Genomic DNA, 23,161 nt, shown 5'->3' with positions numbered 1-23,161 from the left:
GTTCTCAAATCCCCTTTATGGCAAGAGGCAATATTTGTTTATAAGATAATGGTAGGTATTGGATATCCTCAATAGTCATTTGCTGGTATAGGTTTTTTTTTGGTTTGATATGTACATAATCAAAGCTAAACATTAATGTAAAGAAGGGAATCTGAGGCAGATATAAAAAGACAATTTAAATAGGGTTATTAAGGCATTATTAAGGCATTGTAAAGAAAATGCACAATACATAAAGTTGTGTGTGTGTGTCTCTGCTAGACAGTTTGTGTATTGAAAACAGTGTTTGCATTTGTTCTGTATCTGTTTGAATTTTAGTTCACATGTGGAGCAAAATAAAATGGTTTATTAAAATAACTGTCTGCATTGTGTTTTGTTTTTGTATTCATCAGCACCCGCAAATTCCAAATGCTATTAGTGCCATCCTTCAATATGACCCATATTTTAAATATAAACACTACTGTAACTGTATGATCAACCTTACTGTAATATAACCGTATAAGCGATGAACACAGGTGCTCTATTTTTATACATTTAAGATAGCCCTGATGTTAACAACCACAACAGCCAAAAGCATGATATCATTACTAACGTACAACTATAATAACGACCCCATATTATACCATGAAAACATGTCCAAAAACAGAATAATACTTACCAGATGAAGCACAGATCCGTCGCAATAAAACACCAGGCGCTCCAGGGCTTTTATCAGAAGCATATTCGAGAGATTTTCAGAAAATAAAAAAAATAAAAATGGAACAAGTGCCCCTTATGTATTTATCCATTTTTGACACAAATCCGTCTACTGCTTATCATTTGCTGCTTTAGTTCTAGAAGTGCTACAAGAGACACATATACATGTATTTTAATAAACGAATCTGCTGCCGGTCTTCGTCAAATTAGTCAACACAACGTCACTTCTGCTCGGTTCAGGCGGGAGGTTGAAAGTAAAAAGCGCTTCAGTTGGCTGCTAACTAACATTAATGTATATCCGTAGCACGGTTTAACATGATCGTTAGCTATAGCAGTACTACAAGAGACGATTCACTCACTCAGTGAATTATCCGTTGGCATTTTAACCTATTAAGGCTAACAAACATTAGCTTGTGTTTCAGAAGCAGCTAACCTGGCGTTGACGTGGTTTATGTAAACTGGATAAACAAACAATGGACCGACCACCAAGGTTAGTGAAACCCTTATTAGAGATCTATTTATTTCCCTTTTACTTGCATGATATTGTTAATGTTCATTAAAGCTAACATGTTGTTTATCTTTAACACACAGGAAGACAAAGGTTGTGAATTACTCTGAAGCAAATGCCCTCGATGATGATGGTATGTAGTAGCATTTTATTCACAAATGCATTGTCATTTTCAAGTTATTCACACCATCCTGCACAGTGGGAAAGTTAGGCTCAACGGTTAACTGTTTTACAGGTTTGCTTCATTATGTCATTTCAAATAGCAACATGTTTTCGCTTAAGATTGCCCATATTCAGTTAGGGGGCAGTAAGAGGTCTCAGTCGAGGCAAAATTGTTTTAGCAATATTGAACAGACATCCAACCAAACATAGTAAGGTGTCACAACAATCTATAGATTTAACTTAATATCGTACGGCTTTAATGCCTGCAACATGTACAGTGAAAAGGTAAATCACAGCTGATACCGTTAATATGAAGGGTGTCTATAAGAACAGGGCTGCAACTAATGAATATTTTCTTTATCGATTAATCGTCCAATTATTTTCTAGATTTAAAAGGTTGATCATGTGGAAGCAGAACATGTCCCCTGTTGAGAGGCTGAAAACATAATCTTCTGCCATTTCTGCATTTAAAATGACTTATAACATGGGTGGTTTATGTCAATCCATTAGATGACAGTTCGCTTCAGCTCTGCTTCTCTCACCTAACATATCTAATTGTTCTGTTTTAATTTTGTGACAGATGAGGATTTTGCTCAGGTTCCACCCAGGAAAAAGGCCAGGGAGGATGTAAAACAGGAGCGCAAGTCCTCCAGTCAGGAGTCCAACTCACAATCCACACAGAGCCAGAAGAGCAGGTAGAGTGATAGACTGGGCAATGTGATATAATGTGAAACACAAGATGACTTATTCAAACTCAGAATTAGAGAGAAAAATGGTAGTTCTTTATGATTGTTGTGCAAGAAATAAGTGTGTTGTTTAGCATAAGTAACCTTAAATGCACTCGAGTCTACAAATTGAATTAAATGATAACGTCATGATACACAATGCAGAAAGAGACGTGCAGAGTGAAATATGAGAGGGTTGATAATGACAAATTAGCTGTCAACATTAGCCTAGATACACAAACATAAATGAACGAGGAAAGTGTATGATTAATTACATTTCTAATGAGGTGTAGTACACACAGGATTTGGGTTTTGGATTAAAGCCAAACCTCACTGTTAAGTGACTCTCCAAAAAGCAAACAATTTAGCCGCTGAGAGCAAAAGGTTGACAGGAATGAAACGCTCTCCCAAATCTCCCTCTCTCTCTCCCTGACAAACAAAACTAACGATGAGCAGGTGCACCAGTGATCCTAATTACCCTGTGACAATGACACACCTTCAGTAGACACACACACACACACACACACCCACCCACCCACAGTAACCCAGTGAAAACACAACATTTGTTCCTTGCCTCTACACTATAGTAGATAAACAGTAGTGTTTAGTAAGAACTCAATGTCAGAAGGTAAAATGATATTGGGATAACTTTTATCTGCCAGATTTTGTCATTCTTATTTATTTTCTGTTTCCTTTTGGAGATATTTGAGGAGGAAAATAAAGGAACAACTCTTAATTACATACTGACATGGATTGCTTAAATCTTCTCAACATGAATGCTGTTTTTCCCAGAAGACCATTAGATGTGAAGTTGCTTGAACGAGATCTAGAAGCAGCCATTACATTGTCCTTGCTCAATAATCCGGATGGGATAAAGGAACAGTCACCACACACCAGTAAAGGTATGAGAAGGTTCTGACAAAACAAATCCAATTGTCTATTGTTGAAGAGAACTTGAATTATCGTTATATTTTTTAAGGAGATGTCGTGGTTCAAGTTCCAGTCGATGAAAACGTAGATCCGACGTCTTTGCACCTGTCCAACTGCAGCGTCATTTTGGGTACATTTCCTCATTGCACATTTAATTTCCACATGCTGCCAAAATATATTGAATGTAATATTGTTTGATAAGGAGAGAAGTATGACTGTTTTATGCTGTTTATTTATATATGTTTTTCTCTAGACCTGGATGATATCACACTAGAAAGGGAGTCATCTGCCCTATCGAGACAAAGAAAGGCTGCCGCTAAAGCCGCTGAGGCGCAGAAGAAAACGCTTGCAGATGAAGATGACGATGAAGACTATAAACCCAGACTGACACCAGGTTGTTACCCTGCCGCCCCTCCCTTTTTTAGTATTTATTTTGTTTTTAAATAACAACTTGCCAATTAACAATAAATGCTTTCCAGATTCAGAGAGTGATGAAGATTTCAGTGAGCCAGCTGAAAGCGATGATGAGGAATTCACAGTGAAGAAAGTCAGCAAAATAAAAAAGGAGAAAGTTACCAAGCACGAAAAGACCAAACAACCTTCTGCCTCTAAAAAAGAAAAGCAACCATCAAAACCACCAAAGTCTAAATCACAGACGGCAGGTATGTTTTGAAGTTCATTAAAAAAAAAATCAGCTTTCTTGACTGTTGTTGTACTTTGATTCGTAAATGTATTATTTATTTAAACCACTTTGTCTCACACCATTTACCACACCAGCGAGGAGTCCTGCAACGGCTGAAGCTGCACCCAGAAGACCTCCTTTATCGTGTACAATTTCCACACCAGCGAGGAGTCCTCCAACGGCTGAAGCTGCACCCAGAAGACCTCCTTTATCGTCTACAATTTCCACACCAGCGAGGAGTCCTCCAACGGCTGAAGCTGCACCCAGAAGACCTCCTTCATTGTCCACAGTTTCCACAGCGAAACCTGCGTCGCCTCTGAGCCCAGCAGGGGGCAAAACACCCAAGTGGACCCCACCAGGTGAACACCCGCAGTACACCAGATCTGTATAATGTTTTGTAAAAAACTTTTTCAGATTTCATGGTTTGTTTCATTTTCAGAAACTTACTTGAATACAACCTTAATAATAACCCTTTAACATCAAATAAGAGTTCTTTTTATTCTGGGACCTACTCAAATGACCCCTCTTCAAACTATAAACCTTATCGAAGCTTAGTAGGTCCCTAGAGTAGGTTTCAATGAATGAAATGCTAATGTTACTTTTCTTCTCCATAGCTCAAGTTGGTAGAAGTCCCTCATCCTCGAGTCCAGCAGTGAAGTCTCCGGGTCAGGGTCTGCGGCTTGGACTGTCCCGCCGCGTTAGAGTCAAACCTCTTCACCCGACTGTCACCACTCACTGACCTGTCTGTGTGAGATGTGTTGTCATTTTAGCTTTATTTTTAAAAGATGCTTGTGAATACTCATATCTATTTGGAGACTTTATGTAAAGTAAATATTTTCCTTTGAGGCATTGGTCACAGATAACGTTCAGAGATTGTGCTTTGTTGGCTCTGGTTGTTTGATTTGTCATGCCAATCTCATATCAGAACATAAATTGTTTCTAATGACTCCCAGATTTCTCTGATGTTTGTGAGTTCGAGATGAACTGTTGTTGGTATGACTGGCGTGTGTAAAAGTAAAAATTATACACTTTTTGGTCTCATAACAGTCTCCCATTTTCCTATCGTGTGCAAACTATATATTGTGTAAATATGCAAATAAAATTTAAAACAACTTTAACTTTTGGTTGCTGCTTCTCCATGAGCTGCAGATGAGACCGTTGTTTTAGGAGATATGGAATTGGCCTCTTAAAAAAAAGTTTAGCTTGAATAAGGTTCAATTTAAACATTTGTCTCGCTTATTATGAACTGGCACTGGAAAAAGAGACAAAGGGAAAGAGATGAACATTTTTTTAGATGATCCGGAATGCAGATTATGTTATGATAGCTCTCCCCCCTCCTGTCATTATGCTGAGCTAAGCTAATTGGTGACAGGCAGTAGCTTCATGTTTAAGAGACAAGAAGTGAGGAATCTCAATCTTTACATTAACAAGAAAGCATAAGTGCATTCACCCCAATGTTTTCACTACCTTTTAAGAGCTTTGCATTTCTTTTTTCCACTTTAATCTACTCAAAACAGTTTGATAAATAAGTTAGACGCCCAAGAGGTAAAATAAATGTTAACATTTATTTCTTTACATTTTCAGACACACTATACTATTACTTTACCTTTACTCGTTTTTCATAATATTTTTGACATACTATACTATTCTTTCTAAATTTTCAACATATTAAATGGGCTTTTCTTGATTTGATATTCAGTAGCGTTTTATACATTTGAAAACACTTTTTGTCATGATACATTGTTGAAGAGGTGCAAGGCTGAAAACGTACGTGTTGGCCTGTGTGCCTGGCTCTGGGTCCTAGAGTCATTATTGTACTTTTAATAAAGAATGTGTTCTCACATTTCAAATTTCCCTCCCGATCCTCTCTTGTGAGTGTTTTATAGGATCATTTTAGTAAACAACCTGAGGGACCGATCTTTACCCCATAACATATCCTCTGTCGGCATCTATCTCCACATACAATACTTGCAAGCAGGAAACTACATCTACTGTCTGAAAGCACAAAGCTGGATCACACCCAACACCTCCCTCGTGTGTCTTTATACTTTAAACAAACTCAGTAACATCTGGTAATGGGAAGGTCAACGAGGAGGTTTGCTTTACATGCCTCTCAACAAAATATGGTCTACTCAGGCAAACAGATGGTGTCAGAATGAACAAGGATGTAGTGTCCTGTTTGTTTTTCATATGCTGATGTATGAATAAGATCAGTATGGCTGGAAAAATAAAAAGGGCTTCAGTTTTCATTCTGTCTTAAAACATACAACAACAACAATGTGCCTATGATGACATTATAAAGGCAAGGCAAGGCAAGTTTATTTATATAGCACCTTTCAACACAAGGCAATTCAAAGTGCTTTACAACAATGAAAGACATAAAGAGCATTAAGAAATAGTGCAGCAGAAACACATTATAAAAAGGCATTTAAAAACAGTCATTTAAGAGCGAAGATAATGAAATAAACACAACAGGTATAAAACACATGAATAAAAGTTAGAGAGCAGAATAGAAGTCACAGTGCAATGTTAGATAAGAACAGTTCAATTAAAAGCAGCGGCAGAAAGAAGTGTTTTCAGCCTGGATTTAAAAGTAGTATGAGTAGCAGCGGCCCTGCAGGGTTCTGGGAGTTTGTTCCAGATATTTGGAGCATAATAACTGAACGCTGCTTCTCCTTGGTTAGTTCTGACTCTGGGGACGGAAAGCTGACCCGTTCCAGAAGACCTGAGAGTTCTGAATGGTTCATAATGTAGCAGGAGATCACAAATGTATGTTGGGCCTAAACCATTCAATGCTTTATAAAGCAGCAGCAGAACTTTGAAATCAATTCTTTGACAGACAGGGAGCCAGTGTAAAGACTTCAGAACTGGACTGATGTGATCCACTCTCTTACTGTGAGTGAGGACTCGAGCAGAACACAATAAATGTTTTCCATAAGAAGGAAATACAAATGTAACCAGACAAAACACTTGGAATCCCTAACCTTAAGGAGGCCTTTAAAAACAGAAGGAAGGATTTTAGCATGATGCAGAAATTAACTTTAAAAATTAGAATTTTATTACATTTTTGAGCTATTTGACATTTTCCAACTGCAGCATCATCAAATACAAGGTGAACATCATATGGATAAGATACGTTTTGTTCTTTATTGAAACAAAAATGATGTCTCTCTCAAAATTACACCTGAAACTTGCTATCACCTAACTTGCTTACACCTACGGTACAATTGTTATCAGTCGTACTGATATTAGACCTGTTAAACAAGGTCTTAAATAGCAGTGTTACGTTGGTTTTTTCTGTCAGTCGTGATCCAGTGACCTGGTTTTGTTTCCTCCCAGGTAACTACAGCCAATGATTAACACCTAGTGTAAGGCAAAAGGCAGCAGGGTTAGATTTAGGATTGAAAACCCCACACTTCACGCAAATCTGTTTGTCAGTCAGTGTCGGATAACAAAGCTGCCAAAGGGCGTAACTGTATTTGGATAAGAAGGGAAGAAAGGGAGAGCACCTGAAATTAAAAGCAGGGGAATATTTCCACCTCCTTTATTCACAAGGCCAAATTTAACACATAACATACACAGAAGCGCCATGATGAGATCTGGCTGGATTAAAGGATTCCTTCTGACCTCTGCCATGGCTGGTTCTCTTCTATACCTCAGCTCCATAAAGAAAGAGGTTCACACCCATTCCGAGAGACTCAGTAGAGCCCACCACAACGACTCCATCAGGGGTCAGGGAATACTCAACAGGATGGACAAGATGGAAACAGACATCAACAGACTGCGTGAGTCTCAATTCTTTCCTTAGCAAATAATTAAACTTGATTTTAATAATTGAGAATTTGAGCATGTGATTTGTTGTTTTCCAAGTGAAAAGATCGAAATGTTTAGATTCAATCTGGTCTGAAATTTACGGTGGTGTATTGCTATCACACTAAAAAAAAAAATAAGGCTCAGTATCAAGTAATTACGTGAAAGTTTCTTGTTATAACAACATCTTTTTCACGTTTAAACAAGATAAGTATCATGTTATTACATGAAATTATCACGTTATTTCAAGATATGATATTTTCACGTTTTTACAAGATATGCAACTATCACGTTATTCTGAGATAAGAAATCCACCAAGTCTGACTGGGCTTTCCACCTGAACAACCCCAAGAACTTCAGTCGCCTCCTTAGCGTTGGCATGCTTATTATAATTCCGTCCATCCTAAGAAATGCCAATATCTCCCAGTGTCTCAGGCCAAGTAGGAAATAAAAGCATATATTATCAGAAACATCCATCTCGGGCAATTCGGTTGCGCGTCGGGCCGTTTTACTTCCTTTATAGGCTATTTCTTTGAAGCGAACGTTGTTTCGTCCATGTCATTATCTTGAAATAACATGATATTTTCACGTTATAACATGAAATTATCACGTTATTTCATGATAATTATATTTTCACGTTATAACGTGAAAATATAATTATCATGAAATAACGTGATAATTTCATGTAATAACATGATACTTATCTTGTTTAAACGTGAAAAAGATCTTGTTATAACAAGAAACTTTCACGTAATTACTTGATACTGAGCCTTATTTTTTTTTTGTGTGTGATAGCAATACACCACCGTAGAAATTGGATGAAAATTACTTCTTTTTTTATTATTTCAATTTTCGAAAAAACTGACATGCTTTAGATCTCACATGCTTAAAAACAATGTTTATATTGGATAGGGGTGCAGCTAACAGTGATTTGTAATGAAAAAGACTTGGTCAATTAAAGCAGCAAGTGTCACATTTTAAAACTGTTTCCTTGAAAATTGACTCCAATAATTAAATGTCAGAATGTCAGCAGTTTAATCAGATCAATATGTTGTACATGTAACAGGGTGCGATTTGTAGGGGGGGATGGTGAGGATTTCCCCCCCTCTGGTTTTCCTATCCCTACCTCTGCTAAATTATTTTTATCTCCGGTGGGGACAAGGATTTCCCCCCCTTGATAGCGATGAATGCAACTTAACTGCTAGCCTACTTAAACTCTTGAAATCTAACGATCTTCAGTGTCTTTACATCAGAGTAGGCTATTCAGCAGCCTTCTGGCAGACGGTGCATATTTCTGAACGTCATCGAACACAAAAACATTGTAACATTTTTGTGCGGGAACTTCGCAGGAAAAACAGCGCTGAACCAAACATGAAACGCGTTCAGAGCAGCATATCATCTTACTTTACAGGACCCATTTGCAGAATTGTGGATAGAAGAGGGCCGAAATGCTGCAGACAATGCCCCGATAGGAAAAACGAAAAAGCCACCACAAATTTGTCACCAGAGCCGACTGTTTACTTTGTCTAGTTTTCCAGACCTGTCCCTGAGTGTTGACAGCACGTTGTGCTATTTAGTGAATTATTTTGAGTGTTTGATTTAAGTTAATTGGAGGGTCTTTTCATGGAGAGCATTGATGCTGTTCTATGGTGCTTTCTGCCTGTTAGTGCGTACGCATGTTTTTGTGACGTTGAATAGAAATCCATGTATGGGTTATTAAAAGTTTTGCCATGTTGTGATGGGGACTAATCCACGGACCCGAAAAAAGGGTCTACTTTTTGCGTTTTTTTCTCCCTAGTTATGCAAGTTAAAAGTCCAATGTTCTCGTCTATGAATAAATTAAAAAAAACATCCCCCCCTCTGTTTTTTTGTCAAATCGCACCCTGCATGTATTTCTAGCTGTGCAAAGACAAACCCTAACAGAATAGTGCTTCTTATTGACATTAGGCTCATGCTGTTATTTCATAGAAAAGAAAACCTGTATTTTAAGCCATCTGTCAGTTGTATAAAGCAGAAGATAAAACAGACATCTTGTCTTTTTGTCAATAGTCAATGTGCTGAATAAACTTGAAAAGAAGGAACTAGTGAACCAGAACAATGAAGAAGTGAAGAAAGAGAGGAGCGTGGTGAGGAAGCTGTACCTAAACTCTTATCTGTTCACCAAGTGGGGTGACGATCTGTCAGAGGAGGAGCAGAAGGAGGCTGAGAGGCTGTTTGTGAGATACGGATACAACAGCTTCCTCAGTGACAGGCTGCCCCTCAACAGGGAAATCCCTGACACCAGGCCGGCCAGGTAAGATTAACTTACAGTTGGAAATAATAAACTACTCTCATACTCTGTTGGAGCCACATTGAGCTACTTTATTAGGCTTCTTTATTTGAGAAACAAATGATGTTCATGCAAATCTTGAGCAGCTACTTTGGATAATGACATACACCCACTGATGAGAACTGTACATGACAAAAAAATTCAACGTTACTACTTTCAGTATATTAACATTACAGGCTGATTTTGAATGTGAGGTAGAAAACAAACATTAATTTTGATTCCCTTTTCATGTCAATATATCACATGAGCGATGGTTGATAATGCGTTAGAGTGACTAAGACGTGACAAACATTCGCTGGTTGTTAGTTTTAGTCTTTTCAAATATTTAAATAAATATATTTGGCTTTTGGAGGTTCATGTGGCACCAAACAAGCAACACGGATGTTAATTTAGGCCCCTCTTTAAAATTAATTAATGACATTTTGTAGACCTCACTATACCTCTGTTAACAGAGAAAATGACTGATGAATCAATCAATTATAAAGCTGATAGATAATTGCAGCTCTTACTGAGATATATTTTGGATACAAACTTGTCAATCAGCATTTTTGTAAAAGCATTGAAAACATTTCTACATAATTGCATTTTCTTTTCCGTCTCAGGTGTGCTAAGAAAACATACCCTAAGGATCTGCCTTCCATCAGTGTCATATTAATCTACCTGGATGAAGCACTTTCTATCATCAAAAGAGCCATTCGCAGCATCATTGACAAGACACCAGCTCTTCTGCTGGAAGAAATCATACTTGTGGATGATCACAGCAGTAATGGTAAGTTGAAGGTAAACACTTGTGGAGGTATTTGGATGTTTTAGTTCACCCAAATTTCTCAAGATATTTGCTCTCTTACCCCTAGGGATATGTAATGATGGATAAAAGCTTAAGATATGTACGTCTAAAAAATGTGAGTGTCTCACAGTACTCATCCATATACAGGAGATCATTTGGGCGGGGCACAAAGGCAACGCTTCACCATCAAGCTCTCACATCTTCAATGTAACTTTACAAAAATGCTTTAAAAATGCACGCAACCATGTTAAAATCTTCAGAAAAAAACTACATAATATTTCCCTGATGTACCAGGCGAACAGTCCTGAAGCCATCCATATAAACGCTGTCTTCACATATATGACGAAAGGGAGAGATGAACGATGATAGAGGAAAGAAACAAATCTACTTTTCTGCATTATTCTAGAACTACATCTCCTTGTTGTATACCATACTTATTTGGGGTTGTTGTATGCTGCGTTATGATCATTCATAAAAATCATGTACATTTATGATCAAATTGTTTACAAGAATGGAGATTGTTGATAAAAGTAACTTGCAGTGCAGGAAAAAGCTTGCATTAATGTGTTCATAGATTGACATGCACTTAATCTACCTCTCAGATCCCTCTCTTTACATTTGCAGAGGATTTAATGGAGAAACTGGATGAATACATCAACTCTATCCACGAGGAGTGTCCAGACCTGGTAAAGAGAGTCCGTCACTCTGAGCAGCTCGGCCTCACTCAGGCCAGACTCTCAGGCTGGAAGGTTGCTGTTGGGGAGGTAGTGGCCATCTTGGATGCTCACATAGAAGTCCATGTTCAATGGTAGGTTTAAACCATAAGATTTGTCACACCACAGTTTTCATCTCTCGGCATAATACTTTCTGTTTCTAAAAACTGTGTTTAGGGCAGAGCCGTTGTTGGCTCGGATCAAAGAGGACCGCACTGTGATAGTGACACCAGTGTTTGACAAAGTCAATTACGATGACCTGAAACTTGTTCCCTACACATCAGCTGCGGATGCTTTTGACTGGGCTCTGTGGTGCATGTACGAGTCCTTCAGCCCTGAGTGGTATGCTTTAAAGGACGACTCACTGCCTGGAAAGTAAGTTTAAGAGCCGGTGGCGGGGGAAATCACACACATAAACACATTCTTCCACACTTAAAGGGAAGACTGACAATTGGGGAATATGATTCCCTCAAAGTTGAATGAAAAAACTAACACCACTCAAATACTCAAAACTCATAACCCCGAAAAAAACCTAAACTCAGAAATGTTAACACTTTTTTTACTGGTGTAAAAGTGTACTAGATGAACTGCCAAAATCCGACACGAGTGACTTTAGAAGTGAACATGTATAGGTGATGGTTTATTGGACAATAAGAATTGAAAGGTTCATTTGTTGTCATTAAGAGTCCCAGGATCTCTGTGCATATTTTTAGGTTCCTACCTAGTAGGATTAAGTGCAAACAAACTACTCCAACGCCGGGTCATTGTGTACTGTGTCAAAAGACTGTAACAGTCCTCTCTGTATGCCATGCAGGTGTTTATTTTTCCATTCAGTAGAACGTCTGAGGGGAAGGACATATCAGTTCAAGGTGCAAACCCGTAGCGTACAAATCTTTATTTGTATGTTGACACTACTGTATATCCATTTCCTGTACCAATGTCAATGTTATAAGTGTCACTTGTAAAATCTTGGGTGCAGAGCATATTACAATTCTCAATATCAATCAAGGAAAACACAAATGTATGTGGCTTAATATAAAATATCATATCATTCGAAGTGACCCATGAGCTACTTTACTTACTGTGGTATCTGAAATACATTGACGGATTAAGAATAAGATAAGATGTACCTTTATTAATTCTCGTGGGGAAATTCTTGAGTTGAAGCAGCAACAGAGTAAGAATGAAAAACAGGACAGTAAGTTATACGGGATTATACAATAAGGAAATAATAAATGGTGGTGATAGGGTGATGGGGGTTAGAGGCCTCTTCGTGCTCCGCCTGAAGTCCACCACCAGCTCCTTAGTCTTGCTGATGTTGAGCTGGAGGTGGTTGATGTCACACCAGCTGGTGTTTTTAAGTTTCAAAATCTTAACGTGTCAAATTGTGATATGTAGGAGCCCCTCCATCATGGGGATTCTTGTAGCTGATCGCAAGTTCTTTGGAGAGATCGGAAGCCTTGATGGTGGAATGAAAATATACGGTGGTGAAAATGTGGAACTCGGCATCCGGGTGAGATTCTCAGTTTCCAATGCTACTTGTACTCCATTGCAATTACCTAGTGCAATGTTAATATCTGCTAGAAATCAGCTAATAGAATGCAGTAAATGTGTTGAATCTGTCTAGAACAGGGGTGTCCAAACCCTTTTCACTGAGGGCCACATACAGAAAAACATACGAAGGTCTGGGCCCCTCACTACAGGTGAGGTAAATTGCCTCATAAGTTATCAGTTAGCAAAATCAATCAAATGTAGGTCAGTTATTCTTGATACTTGAATATGCTTTAAGAAAAACCCAACAGCCAACATCCCAGCTCTCCATATGGTTTCATTTATTTTGTTGGCAGTTCATTCCTAAAAACAGAGGCTTTAGATTGCTTATAATAAGGGGAAAGATGAAGGGTATATTTCAAGCTTGTTATGCAAATAAGTTATTGGACTTTTTTATCAAGTAAGATTTGTTAGAAATAATGTTTACAACTTTGACTGAAACCATTTGAAAAGTGGCCTTATTAACACATGAACACTATTGTGTAATATATTTTTACATGTATATTTAAGAAGTACAATATAAGAAAACACACATTTCAGGTGGGGGCCATTTTCCATTGTACTTTTGAATTTGCTGAGGGCAGATTCAAAATGGGCCGCATTTGGCCGTAGTTTGGACACCCTTGGTCTAGAATGACCCATAAATGCATATTTGACCTTATGTGTCTTGGCAGGTGTGGCTGTGTGGAGGAAGCATAGAGGTTATACCTTGCTCTAAAATTGCCCACATTGAACGAGCCACCAAGCCGTACCTCCCAGACTTGAACGAAATGTTGAAGCGTAATGCTCTGAGGGTGGCCGAGGTGTGGATGGATGAATATAAATACAATGTCAACATTGCCTGGAACCTTCCACTTGAAGTAAGGGACAACACCTGAATAACATAATTTAGAAAAGTACAATTTGTATCCTAAAATTGTAGTTTCTATAACTTTCCTTTTGGCCTTTTGTTTCCTCACAGAATCATGGGATAGACATTGGGGATGTGTCAGAGAGGAAAAAACTGAGAGAGAGGCTGAACTGCAAGCCCTTTAAATGGTATCTGGATAATGTTTATCCCTTGCTCAATCCTCTGACTGACGTGCTAGCTTACGGAGCGGTGAGCAGAAAACTATATCAGATATGATCGCATGGTTTAGAAGGCTTTGTTAAGGATTACATTTATATTTTTGAGACATTTTGGTCCTTGTCTTTAAAGCTTCCAAGTCACAGGATATGAAAAGTAGTCAGTTGTATTTAATTTAACATTGTCATGTACATTTTCAAACCAAAACAAAGAAGGTCTAGTTTGTACCCAATGTCAGCAGTTGCACACTGGATTTGGAGTACATTTTTAGAGGCCTAAAGAGGAAAACTATCCAATACCAAACAAAAAGGACTGAGAAACAATATATAATTATTTATGTGTTGTGTTTGTTGTTGTTTTTTAAATTTTGTTAATTATCTTTGTAATCCAGCTATTTTAATTAAACTATGCTAGCCTGTGTCTGTATCCACGTAGCTCCTCTCTGGGAGATCTTTTTTTTTTCAACCTAAAATTGTCAAATCAGCACATAGATGAGAGTAACACCGACTCACTTCCGGGCCAAATTATGGTCCCGCCCTATTTTGGGGGTAAACATTTGTTATCATTTAAATGGTGGTCAATACATATTTTGTTATCGGCAATCACATGCACAAATTCAGATAAAGCGCTTTTTTTCAACTACAAGAAGCTCAATTATGATGGTCAGACAGGCAAACTACTGTTATCCCCAAATGTGGGCGGAGCGGTAATTTCGCCAGGAACTCACGTGGGTGTTACTATCATCTATACCCCTGCTTAGTTTTGGTATTTTAAAATGTATTCAAAACGTCAAGTACAAATGAAATATGAGGCTTGAGCCTGATTAAGAATTGATGATGATTTTTTTAAAGTCTCACTAGCTGTTTCTGCTTCTGTTGGCAGCTGGTTAACGAACTGGAGCCTACACTCTGCATTGACCAAGGTCCAATCCCTGGGAACAATCCCATTCTATATGGTTGTCACCAACAGGCCTCCCAGGTATGCTCGTATTCAATGTACTTATTAGTGGGAATGCTGATCCAGCTTTCCAACTATATGATTTATACACACAAGGTCTTTATTCAAAAAAGAATTAACTAACTAACTAAGGGTCCCCCCTTATATGAAAAAAAACAAATCATGTTTTGATATAAGGGTCCCCCGCTTATATGAAAACCATTTTTTGGATGAGGGTCCCAACTTATATGATTTTTTTTTTTACCTGACCCCCCTTGTTTTAAACACACACACACACACACACACACACACACACACACACACACACACACACACACACACACACACACACACACACGTACAAATGATTTGTTTACACACACAGACACACACACACACACACACGTACAAATGATTTGTTTACACACACACACACACGCACACACGTACAAATGATTTGTTTACACACACAGACACAGACACACACAGACACACACACACACACACACACACACACACACACACACACACACACACACACACACACACACACACACACACACACACACACACACACACACACACACACACACACACACACACACACACACACACACACACACACACACACACTCCATTGCAATTACCTAGTGCAATGTTAATATCTGCTAGAAATCAGCTAATAGAATGCAGTAAATGTGTTGAATCTGTCTAGAACAGGGGTGTCCAAACCCTTTTCACTTAGGGCCACATACAGAAAAACATACGAAGGTCTGGGCCCCTCACTACAGGTGAGGTAAATTGCCTCATAAGTTATCAGTTAGCAAAATCAATCAAATGTAGGTCAGTTATTCTTGATACTTGAATATGCTTTAAGAAAAACCCAACAGCCAACATCCCAGCTCTCCATATGGTTTCATTTATTTTGTTGGCAGTTCATTCCTAAAAACAGAGGCTTTAGATTGCTTATAATAAGGGGAAAGATGAAGGGTATATTTCAAGCTTATTATGCAAATAAGTTATTGGACTTTTTTATCAAGTAAGATTTGTTAGAAATAATGTTTACAACTTTGACTGAAACCATTTGAAAAGTGGCCTTATTAACACATGAACACTATTGTGTAATATATTTTTACATGTATATTTAAGAAGTACAATATAAGAAAACACACATTTCAGGTGGGGGCCATTTTCCATTGTACTTTTGAACAACTTTTTGAAAACACTATGTGTTTTGATAAGGGACCCCCATATTTGAAAAGTATGTTTTTTGATGAGTGTCAACCTAATTTATACAAATTATATTTTGGATAAGGGTCCCCCTTATATAAAAAAACCAACATTTATTTGATCGGAATTTTCGAGTTTATTTTGGTTTATAATTGCCTTTTTATTGTAGCACTGTTATTATCGCTCCAATGGACAACTCTACATTGGTGGAATAAAATCTCACAAGTACAACAGCAACCGCTGTCTGGTGGACCCTGGCTCCGGAGTCTACCCAGAACTGTACGAGTGCAAAATGGTCGAGCAGAAGAAACTCCACATGCTGTGGGTTTTTAAACAGGTATTTTTTTAATACCATTGTAATATAAATATGCACAAAAGCAGTCAGTCTTTTTGGAGAAAAATAATCATGTTTTTCTTTTTTCCAGAACGGAGCTATCCAGAACAGAGAAACAAGGAGGTGTCTGGAAATTATGGTAGCTGGAGACGGCTATTATAGACTGGTTATTCAGCAGTGCACTGGTCAGAAATGGAAGATACAACATCTCATCAAAGGCTGGCTTGGTGGGCAGGGTTCAAAAGACAAGATGATAATGGAGCCATGATTCAATGACAAATGGCAGCTCAATGAAAGACATGTTTGTTTTTGGGGCAAGTTTGCATTTTTGCTTTGGACGACAAGAGCCAACTCTGCAAGTAAAGTTTTGACAAAATGTATTTAATAATTGTTTTTAAAAATAACATATTAACACAAAATGAACTACCATTGAATGGCCATTTTATGTGAACATTTGCTTTTACTTGTTTTGTGTGGAAAACCCTAATGAGAGGAAAATATTGTCAGTAAACAGACCGTCTGCATGACTTCAGTAGGCTAGTTAACTGTCAAATTCCCCAAGTAGTTTTTAAAAATGTATACCTTAATACATCAGACCAGAACTGAGGGTATGTTTAACAATTTAACAATAACACAAACAGTAGTGTCAATTTTTCAAATAAAAGCGTAAGATGTTTGCTATAGCTAATCGCTTTGACAACCATAATTCAAGTTGATCAGGATCCATTGTGTGGTTTTTATGTGTGATTAAAGATGAAGGCGTCCCATTTGTTCTGCCACATGACGAGACCCGTGTCTTTTATATGGGCTGGCAAGGAGCTGTACCTGCAGGCAGAAGACACTTTAATCAGAAAGAGAACTCATTGAATATAACATCATTAGGTTAGTTGTAGGCTAAAAATATCAATGTTCTCCACCATAAAGTAGAAATCACAGTATTTTTAAACTTCCTACAGCCTTTGATTTTCCCGCTGAAACTGCTGACAATTTACAAAATCTTACTTTTTGCTACTTTTGGTTATGTAACCTAATTAGTTACATTACTCTTGTGCATTTACACTTTCCACAACCTCTAACAATAAACTGTAAGCAAATATGGACATTGTGTAAAAGATAAGTTCTGGTTTTTCATTTGAATAAAAAAATCAGTATCAACTTATGAAAGCCTTGACATTTATTTAATACAGTAAAAATGGGGCATGAGAGGGATCAAATCAACTGATTCTCACCTGATGGAGTTTAGAGCCAGCTCTTTCAGAGTACCCAGGTTTGCTTTTAACCCTCCGATGCCAACAAAGGCTTCATAGAAGTCGTAGGAGAGGCCTGTGGTGCCGAACAGAGACGGGTCATCAGAGCTGATCACTATAGGGTGGCCCTCAGACATCAGCACAGCTGCAGGGTGGTTCCTCAGGTCCGATACCAGTTTCAGCACCTCAAGGGCAGAACACATTCAGGTAAATGATATATGAAAACAGGTGCTGGTGACTTCACTTTCACACTTGGAGATTTATGAGTGTGTTCCTGAAGGATGACTGCAAGAGTCCAAAACCACTTAAGGGGCCTCAAACAAACGTTTTGTGGACTTCCAGAGAGTTCGCTTGGCCTGGTGCCCTAAGATGGACAATTTACCCCAAATCCAAATTACAAATAAATGCTATTTATCAATTTAGATTGTTTTGATGTGGGTTGCTGTCTTGGATATATTGTCTGTATTGGTGTCTGCCATCATTCCCATATACAGACTTACATGTTACTCCATGGTTTCAGACAAAAAAAAATTCTCTCTCTCTTTTTTGCAAATGAAAACAAATAAGTATCTCACCTGGTTTGAGATGGGGCACAGCTCCACAGCTACGTTTCTTTTCCTAGAAAGCTCTTTGGCCAGTGGATGGTGTGCCAAAGCAAAGCCGTGCCCGATGCGTGTGGTGTTGAACAGAAGGGCGTCCAGAAGGTTTTGATCTACGTCAGTGCCTTCCTCATCTAAAAACACACCAAAGAATATTTGATCAGATTTAAAAAGCTTAGAGATAGTTGTGAGTAAAAGTAATAATAGTTATGTTTTTAATTATCTTCGTCCAACCACCTGTTTCCCCTGCATGAAAGAAGTATGGCAGCGTGACACCCATTTCAGCTGGCAGAGAAAGAGCGTCCCTGAAGTACCACAGAGTCCTCCCACTGTCCTCCCGGCCAACCTGAATACATATTGTAAACTCAGGGAAAAGCTAATTATGTTTCCACAACAAACAAGATATAGTGTTCCCTTAAAAAGCACCTAATGTTCGGTTAAATACGAGGTTTAACAAGACCGATCTCTTCCTACTGTACCATGTCAAATCCTGCAACAACATCTGGGAAGTCCTTTTGCAGCTGAATGGCTTCTTTCACCGCTGCTTTCACCTCGGATACACTCAGAGCCCTGAAGGAAGCAACACGAAAATACACACACACATCACTCAGGCTTTGACTAGCAAACAATAAAACTACTGTGAAATTTACATTAATATTAAGAGAGAACTATCTCATGAATCTTATGCTGACTTTCTTGTATATAATGTTTGCCACTTGTGACAACAATCCTGACAACATACAGAAATACGGTACAGACAAAACAACACTTAATGAGGAACGTTATAAAACTGCCTTTGGATGATGAGTATTAAATTGGTGACATGACCGTTTAATAAAACTAAATGCCTGTTTCCAGAAAACAGCAAGTTAAATCATTGAGTGATGATAAATTGAATAATAACTAGAGAATGATTTTTGTCCAACATGGTTATAGTTTAAATTCATGCCATATTTTTCCAGTTTGTTCAATGAAAAGTAACCACCTTATTATGTTTCTGATTATGAAAATCTGTGTCTTGGCTCAACATGCAGCTTTCTTCTCATTTCTACTGCACTACATTTAAAAAGAAAATATTGTACAACAGTATACAGTAATATAAAGTATTTTGGTTATTTCTCTCATCTCTCAAATTAAGCAAATAAGGAGTAATTGTGCATTAAACCAGTTGTTGAATTACTTAAAGACTACCTAAACTTCAGTACCTGTGAACAGAAATGATGATACGAGCCCCGAGAAAGTCCGGTTGATCCTCGATAAATTTCCTTGTAACTTCTTGAAATGTTTTCAGAGCCCACACCTTATCATGAATGCTTCCATCGAGCTCATACGTCTAAAACACACAAATAAAATGCAGAAATTTGACAAACTAAACAAAATGTATCTTTCATGTGAAAAAATGTTGTTGTAGAAGCTGTGAAAAAAATAGAGACAAACAACTTCTTTCTTCAACTACAGCAGTTGTGTAATTGGTATAACAGCTAACAATTAGAGACAACCGTTGCTATGTTACTCTCAACTTTCGACATTACCATGGTAACAAACTGACACTATAAACTGTTAGTGCGTGTGAAGGCAAAACATCACAGAAAAAGGAACACAAGATAAGAGCTTGTGTTTAACTACAAATAATGGCAGAATAGATTACAGTTAAATACCCCGGGATTCACTATTACAGAGAATGGAAAATCAATGATGAAATGGGGGAAACAAATTGTAAAACCCAAGGTTAATTGGGTGTATTGGGCAAATACCCCCCCCCCCCCCAAAGACTCAGATATATTCTTCCAAAAAAAGTTTAGGAAACACTTTGTTTAAAAAAGGCCCTGTTATGCTTTTTGGGTTTTCTATTTGCTGATTTTTGGCATGTAAATAGTCTGTAAAGGCTTGAATTCTAAAGTTCCCTCCAGAGAGAGTTTTTCTACCTCACACTCCCTTGAACACTTATGCTTCTATTGGCTAGGGCTCCTACTTATTATGTTTGATAGGCTAAGGGGCCATACATCTGTAAGTAGTTGACCAATCACCACAAAGCCAGCCTGCCACCCAGTCAGAGCAGACTGGGCTCTGGTTTCAGAAAGTTTTAAAAGACGTGCTGCAGCACAGGCAGTATGAGAGAAATAATGAGCTGTTTGGACATTAAAGCATGGAGACATGTCCCAGTAGAGACACAAAATACAATTATGAACCTGAAAATGAGCAGAATAGGGCCCCTTTAAGGAGTGACAGCTGCTACCAATACTGCTACTATGGCTCTGGAGTTTGAGATCAGGTGTAAACACACACACACACACACACACACACACACACACACACACACACACACACACACACACACACACACACACACACACACACACACACACACACACACACACACACACACACACACACACACACACACACACACACACACACACACACACACACACACACACACACACACACACACACACCCTCGAGAGGCCGCTCCTCAGCTCCAGATACATGATGTTGTCTTGCAGAAGCTCCTCAAGGCCTTTATAGAAGTAATCCCTCAGCACGGGCGCGTGGCTGATGAGCCCCGCAGCTGCGATGAAGGCTTTCTCAAACTTCTCCCACACAACCTCTTGGCTCGGATACTCCCCCTCCGGATCCTCAGTGAACAGTGTGAGGTGCTGCATTAAACTGAAAAACACCTGGGTTTAGTTCTCCCAATATATAATACTTTCAAGTGCCATTTTAAACATTGCATTCATATTTGTTAATCTCTCTGTGTCACAATAAATAACGCAAAAACAGGCAACAAAAAGTAGGACAGGAAAAATAAATAATAATAATAGAGTAAATTAAAATACATAAATAAATTCAAAATAGATTTAAAAAAAATAAAACAAGATTAAATCAAAGTAAAATTAAAAATGCATTCAATAAAATTAAATACAAATAAAATGAAATTGAATTAAATATCTTGAACTGAAATATAAGGTCATGTATTACTCCACCTGTTATCAAAGCCTTCTGTGTTTCCTATCCTGGCCCTCAAGGTCTCGAGCGGCTGCCAGTAAAAGCAGTCCCAACGTGGGAATGGCTGGCGGTCGGAGAACAAGAAGCGGACGGAGTTGTCCCAGGTGAAGCAGATGTAGCAGTGCGGCCTGTAGGTGACGTTTTTCACCAGCCATTCAACTCCAACCAGAGAGGAGGTGTGGATGTGCAGCGCTGCACCTGGAACGAAAACACAAAGAACGTACCTCAGTGTCACACCCCTGAGCTCAGAGAGTAACAAAATACAAAGCTCTTGGTTTCTACTTGATGCTGTTTTTCCATGTTTCAGGTCATGTGGTGGGTTTTGCCTAATGTTGTAATTTGTAGCGGTATTTTTGGATTTTTTATAGGCAGTCATTTTATGAGCAGGCTTGCTGTATTTAATGATAAAAAGAAAGAAAACTTCATGTGAGACATTATGTACTTATGACATTACAGTCTTTTTTGGTATCACTTTGTATTATTTTTTTGCAGTTCTATAGTTGTCTTGTGTAGTTTTGTAGTTATGTTGTGTCCTTTTAGTCATTTTACATCTCATTTAGAATTTGTTTCTGTCTCTTTGTCAACGTTTTGCATCTTTGAAGAACATTTGTGTGAATTGGTAATAATATCGTTTCTGAAATCTCATTTTGTGTCTCTTTAAGTGACATTTTGTAAGTGAACCATAACTTTGAGGTTATCCTATTGGTTGAAACCCAGTATTTATTTAATGTTAGAGTTGAAAACAGACTCCGGTCTAAATCTTCCTGCCACAAAACATAAATTAGAAATGCTAAGTTTGTGAAAACTAAACAAAAACCTACAGGAAATCGTCAAAAAAAGTAGGTTCTTATTACCTAAAACAGAGCTTTTTTTCTCTACCGATTTAAAATGTAGTATCTATTATACAAGTATATAATCTATTAAAGTTATGGTATGTAATTGTACTGTTTCGGTAGCCTCTGTATGCTGTGCAGCTTTAATATGAAGTAAAACCAGTAAAGAAAAAACAAATAGATCCTATGAGATTACCTTTGGGCATCTCCTGCAGGAGTTTGAAAATTGGACTCTTCTGGATGAAAGGCTTTGCTTTGAAGAAGTGGACTGCAGGGGGGAACAGTGCAGCAGACATCTCCTGCTCCTTTAATTGATGGAGATGGAGGTCCAGCTTCTGCTCGGTGGCCGTCAGTGCCATTCGGCCTCCCGTCTGCCTGAACGCCTCCTGACGCATCAGCAGGTCCCTCTGAGCAGGGTCAGGCATCCCCTCAGTCAGTCTCACAAACCACAGAAGTGGCACAAAAGTGACCACAGTCTGGCAGATGGACATCACCATGTCCTCATTTGCCACAGGAGGGAGCAAGAACATGAGTACACTCCCTCCACAAGAGCAGACTTGCTGTGTTAGATGCTGTTAAGAAAGAAATACTGTGAGACTTCATGAACTAATGACATTAAAGACCTTTTACCTGCGACGAGAGGATGTGTAGTTTACTTTTTGCCGCATAGTGGGTGAATACAATTTAACAAAGTTGTTTTAAGGTCATCAACATGATAACATGCTGCAGAGTCTATTCTACCATCTTTGAGTCAAGAAAATGGCAAAGAGAAAAAGGCAAGGAAGAAAAACAACCTTCAGATCATAAACAACTAAATCTTTAAAAGTAAATCTACTCTAAAACATAAAATACTCACAAGTGAGCGGGAGCTTCTGGTGTCCTGTGTCTCAGCTCAGCAGTCACAGAAAAAGACTCCGCTATCAGTGGAGCATGTCAGCAGAATACCCTGAGCAACAGGATAATTGGGGGCATTTTTGTCTGACAAAAACCATGTGATAAACTAATGAATGAAGCATGATT

At 38.3% G+C, this 23,161-nt stretch overlaps 3 protein-coding genes across 5 annotated transcripts; 2 read left to right on the top strand and 1 right to left on the bottom strand.

Annotated features, from left to right (window-relative positions):
- Positions 1–898: 898 nt before the first annotated feature.
- Positions 899–4,818, top strand: rad51ap1 (RAD51 associated protein 1). Of its 2 annotated transcripts, none has more exons than XM_063905548.1 (9): positions 899–1,183; positions 1,285–1,334; positions 1,944–2,058; positions 2,884–2,990; positions 3,068–3,148; positions 3,272–3,412; positions 3,498–3,680; positions 3,796–4,059; positions 4,315–4,818. In XM_063905548.1, the coding sequence occupies exons 1-9, from the start codon at positions 1,167–1,169 to the stop codon at positions 4,437–4,439; spliced, it is 1,083 nt and encodes a 360-aa protein (XP_063761618.1). In that variant the 5' UTR covers positions 899–1,166; the 3' UTR covers positions 4,440–4,818. The 2 variants fall into 2 exon arrangements, with proteins under 2 accessions (XP_063761618.1, XP_063761617.1); XM_063905547.1 differs by having other exon boundaries at positions 2,881–2,990.
- A 2,331-nt stretch (positions 4,819–7,149) lies between these two features.
- Positions 7,150–17,240, top strand: LOC134879184 (probable polypeptide N-acetylgalactosaminyltransferase 8). Of its 2 annotated transcripts, none has more exons than XM_063905543.1 (11): positions 7,150–7,485; positions 9,560–9,803; positions 10,442–10,619; positions 11,229–11,434; positions 11,517–11,714; positions 12,738–12,852; positions 13,565–13,750; positions 13,852–13,989; positions 14,839–14,934; positions 16,292–16,459; positions 16,548–17,240. In XM_063905543.1, the coding sequence occupies exons 1-11, from the start codon at positions 7,290–7,292 to the stop codon at positions 16,722–16,724; spliced, it is 1,902 nt and encodes a 633-aa protein (XP_063761613.1). In that variant the 5' UTR covers positions 7,150–7,289; the 3' UTR covers positions 16,725–17,240. The 2 variants fall into 2 exon arrangements, with proteins under 2 accessions (XP_063761613.1, XP_063761614.1); XM_063905544.1 differs by having other exon boundaries at positions 7,151–7,485; positions 10,442–10,608; positions 11,251–11,434.
- ada2b (adenosine deaminase 2b) lies at positions 15,789–23,074 on the bottom strand. The gene is made up of 10 exons (XM_063905546.1): positions 22,998–23,074; positions 22,338–22,713; positions 21,287–21,506; positions 20,759–20,969; positions 19,508–19,635; positions 18,782–18,872; positions 18,540–18,648; positions 18,279–18,436; positions 17,686–17,888; positions 15,789–17,281 (listed from the first exon to the last, which is right to left on the bottom strand). Exons 2-10 carry the CDS (start codon positions 22,669–22,671, stop codon positions 17,194–17,196), a joined length of 1,542 nt encoding a protein of 513 aa, XP_063761616.1. The 5' UTR covers positions 22,672–22,713; positions 22,998–23,074; the 3' UTR covers positions 15,789–17,193.
- Between the last annotated feature and the right edge of the window lie 87 nt (positions 23,075–23,161).

This window comes from Eleginops maclovinus, chromosome 17, assembly GCF_036324505.1.
Source record: "Eleginops maclovinus isolate JMC-PN-2008 ecotype Puerto Natales chromosome 17, JC_Emac_rtc_rv5, whole genome shotgun sequence".
NCBI classification, from domain to species: domain Eukaryota; kingdom Metazoa; phylum Chordata; class Actinopteri; order Perciformes; family Eleginopidae; genus Eleginops; species Eleginops maclovinus.
Note: the sequence above shows the minus strand (reverse complement) of the source record. Positions and strands in the feature narration are given on the sequence as shown.

Coding starts and splice junctions, on each gene's coding strand:
- rad51ap1 (XM_063905547.1), top strand. Junction 1,335..1,943: donor AAATGCCCTCGATGATGATG/GTATGTAGTAGC, acceptor ATTTTGTGACAG/ATGAGGATTTTGCTCAGGTT. Junction 2,991..3,067: donor GTCACCACACACCAGTAAAG/GTATGAGAAGGT, acceptor ATATTTTTTAAG/GAGATGTCGTGGTTCAAGTT.
- LOC134879184 (XM_063905543.1), top strand. CDS start 7,290: ATGATGAGATCTGGCTGGATTAAAGGATTCCTTCTGACCTCTGCCATG. Junction 10,620..11,228: donor GCAGTAATGGTAAGTTGAAG/GTAAACACTTGT, acceptor TCTACCTCTCAG/ATCCCTCTCTTTACATTTGC. Junction 12,853..13,564: donor ATGTGGAACTCGGCATCCGG/GTGAGATTCTCA, acceptor GTGTCTTGGCAG/GTGTGGCTGTGTGGAGGAAG.
- ada2b (XM_063905546.1), bottom strand. CDS start 22,671: ATGTTCTTGCTCCCTCCTGTGGCAAATGAGGACATGGTGATGTCCATC. Junction 20,970..21,286: donor ACAGAAGGCTTTGATAACAG/GTGGAGTAATAC, acceptor GGTGTTTTTCAG/TTTAATGCAGCACCTCACAC. Junction 18,437..18,539: donor CTTTCATGCAGGGGAAACAG/GTGGTTGGACGA, acceptor GTGTGTTTTTAG/ATGAGGAAGGCACTGACGTA.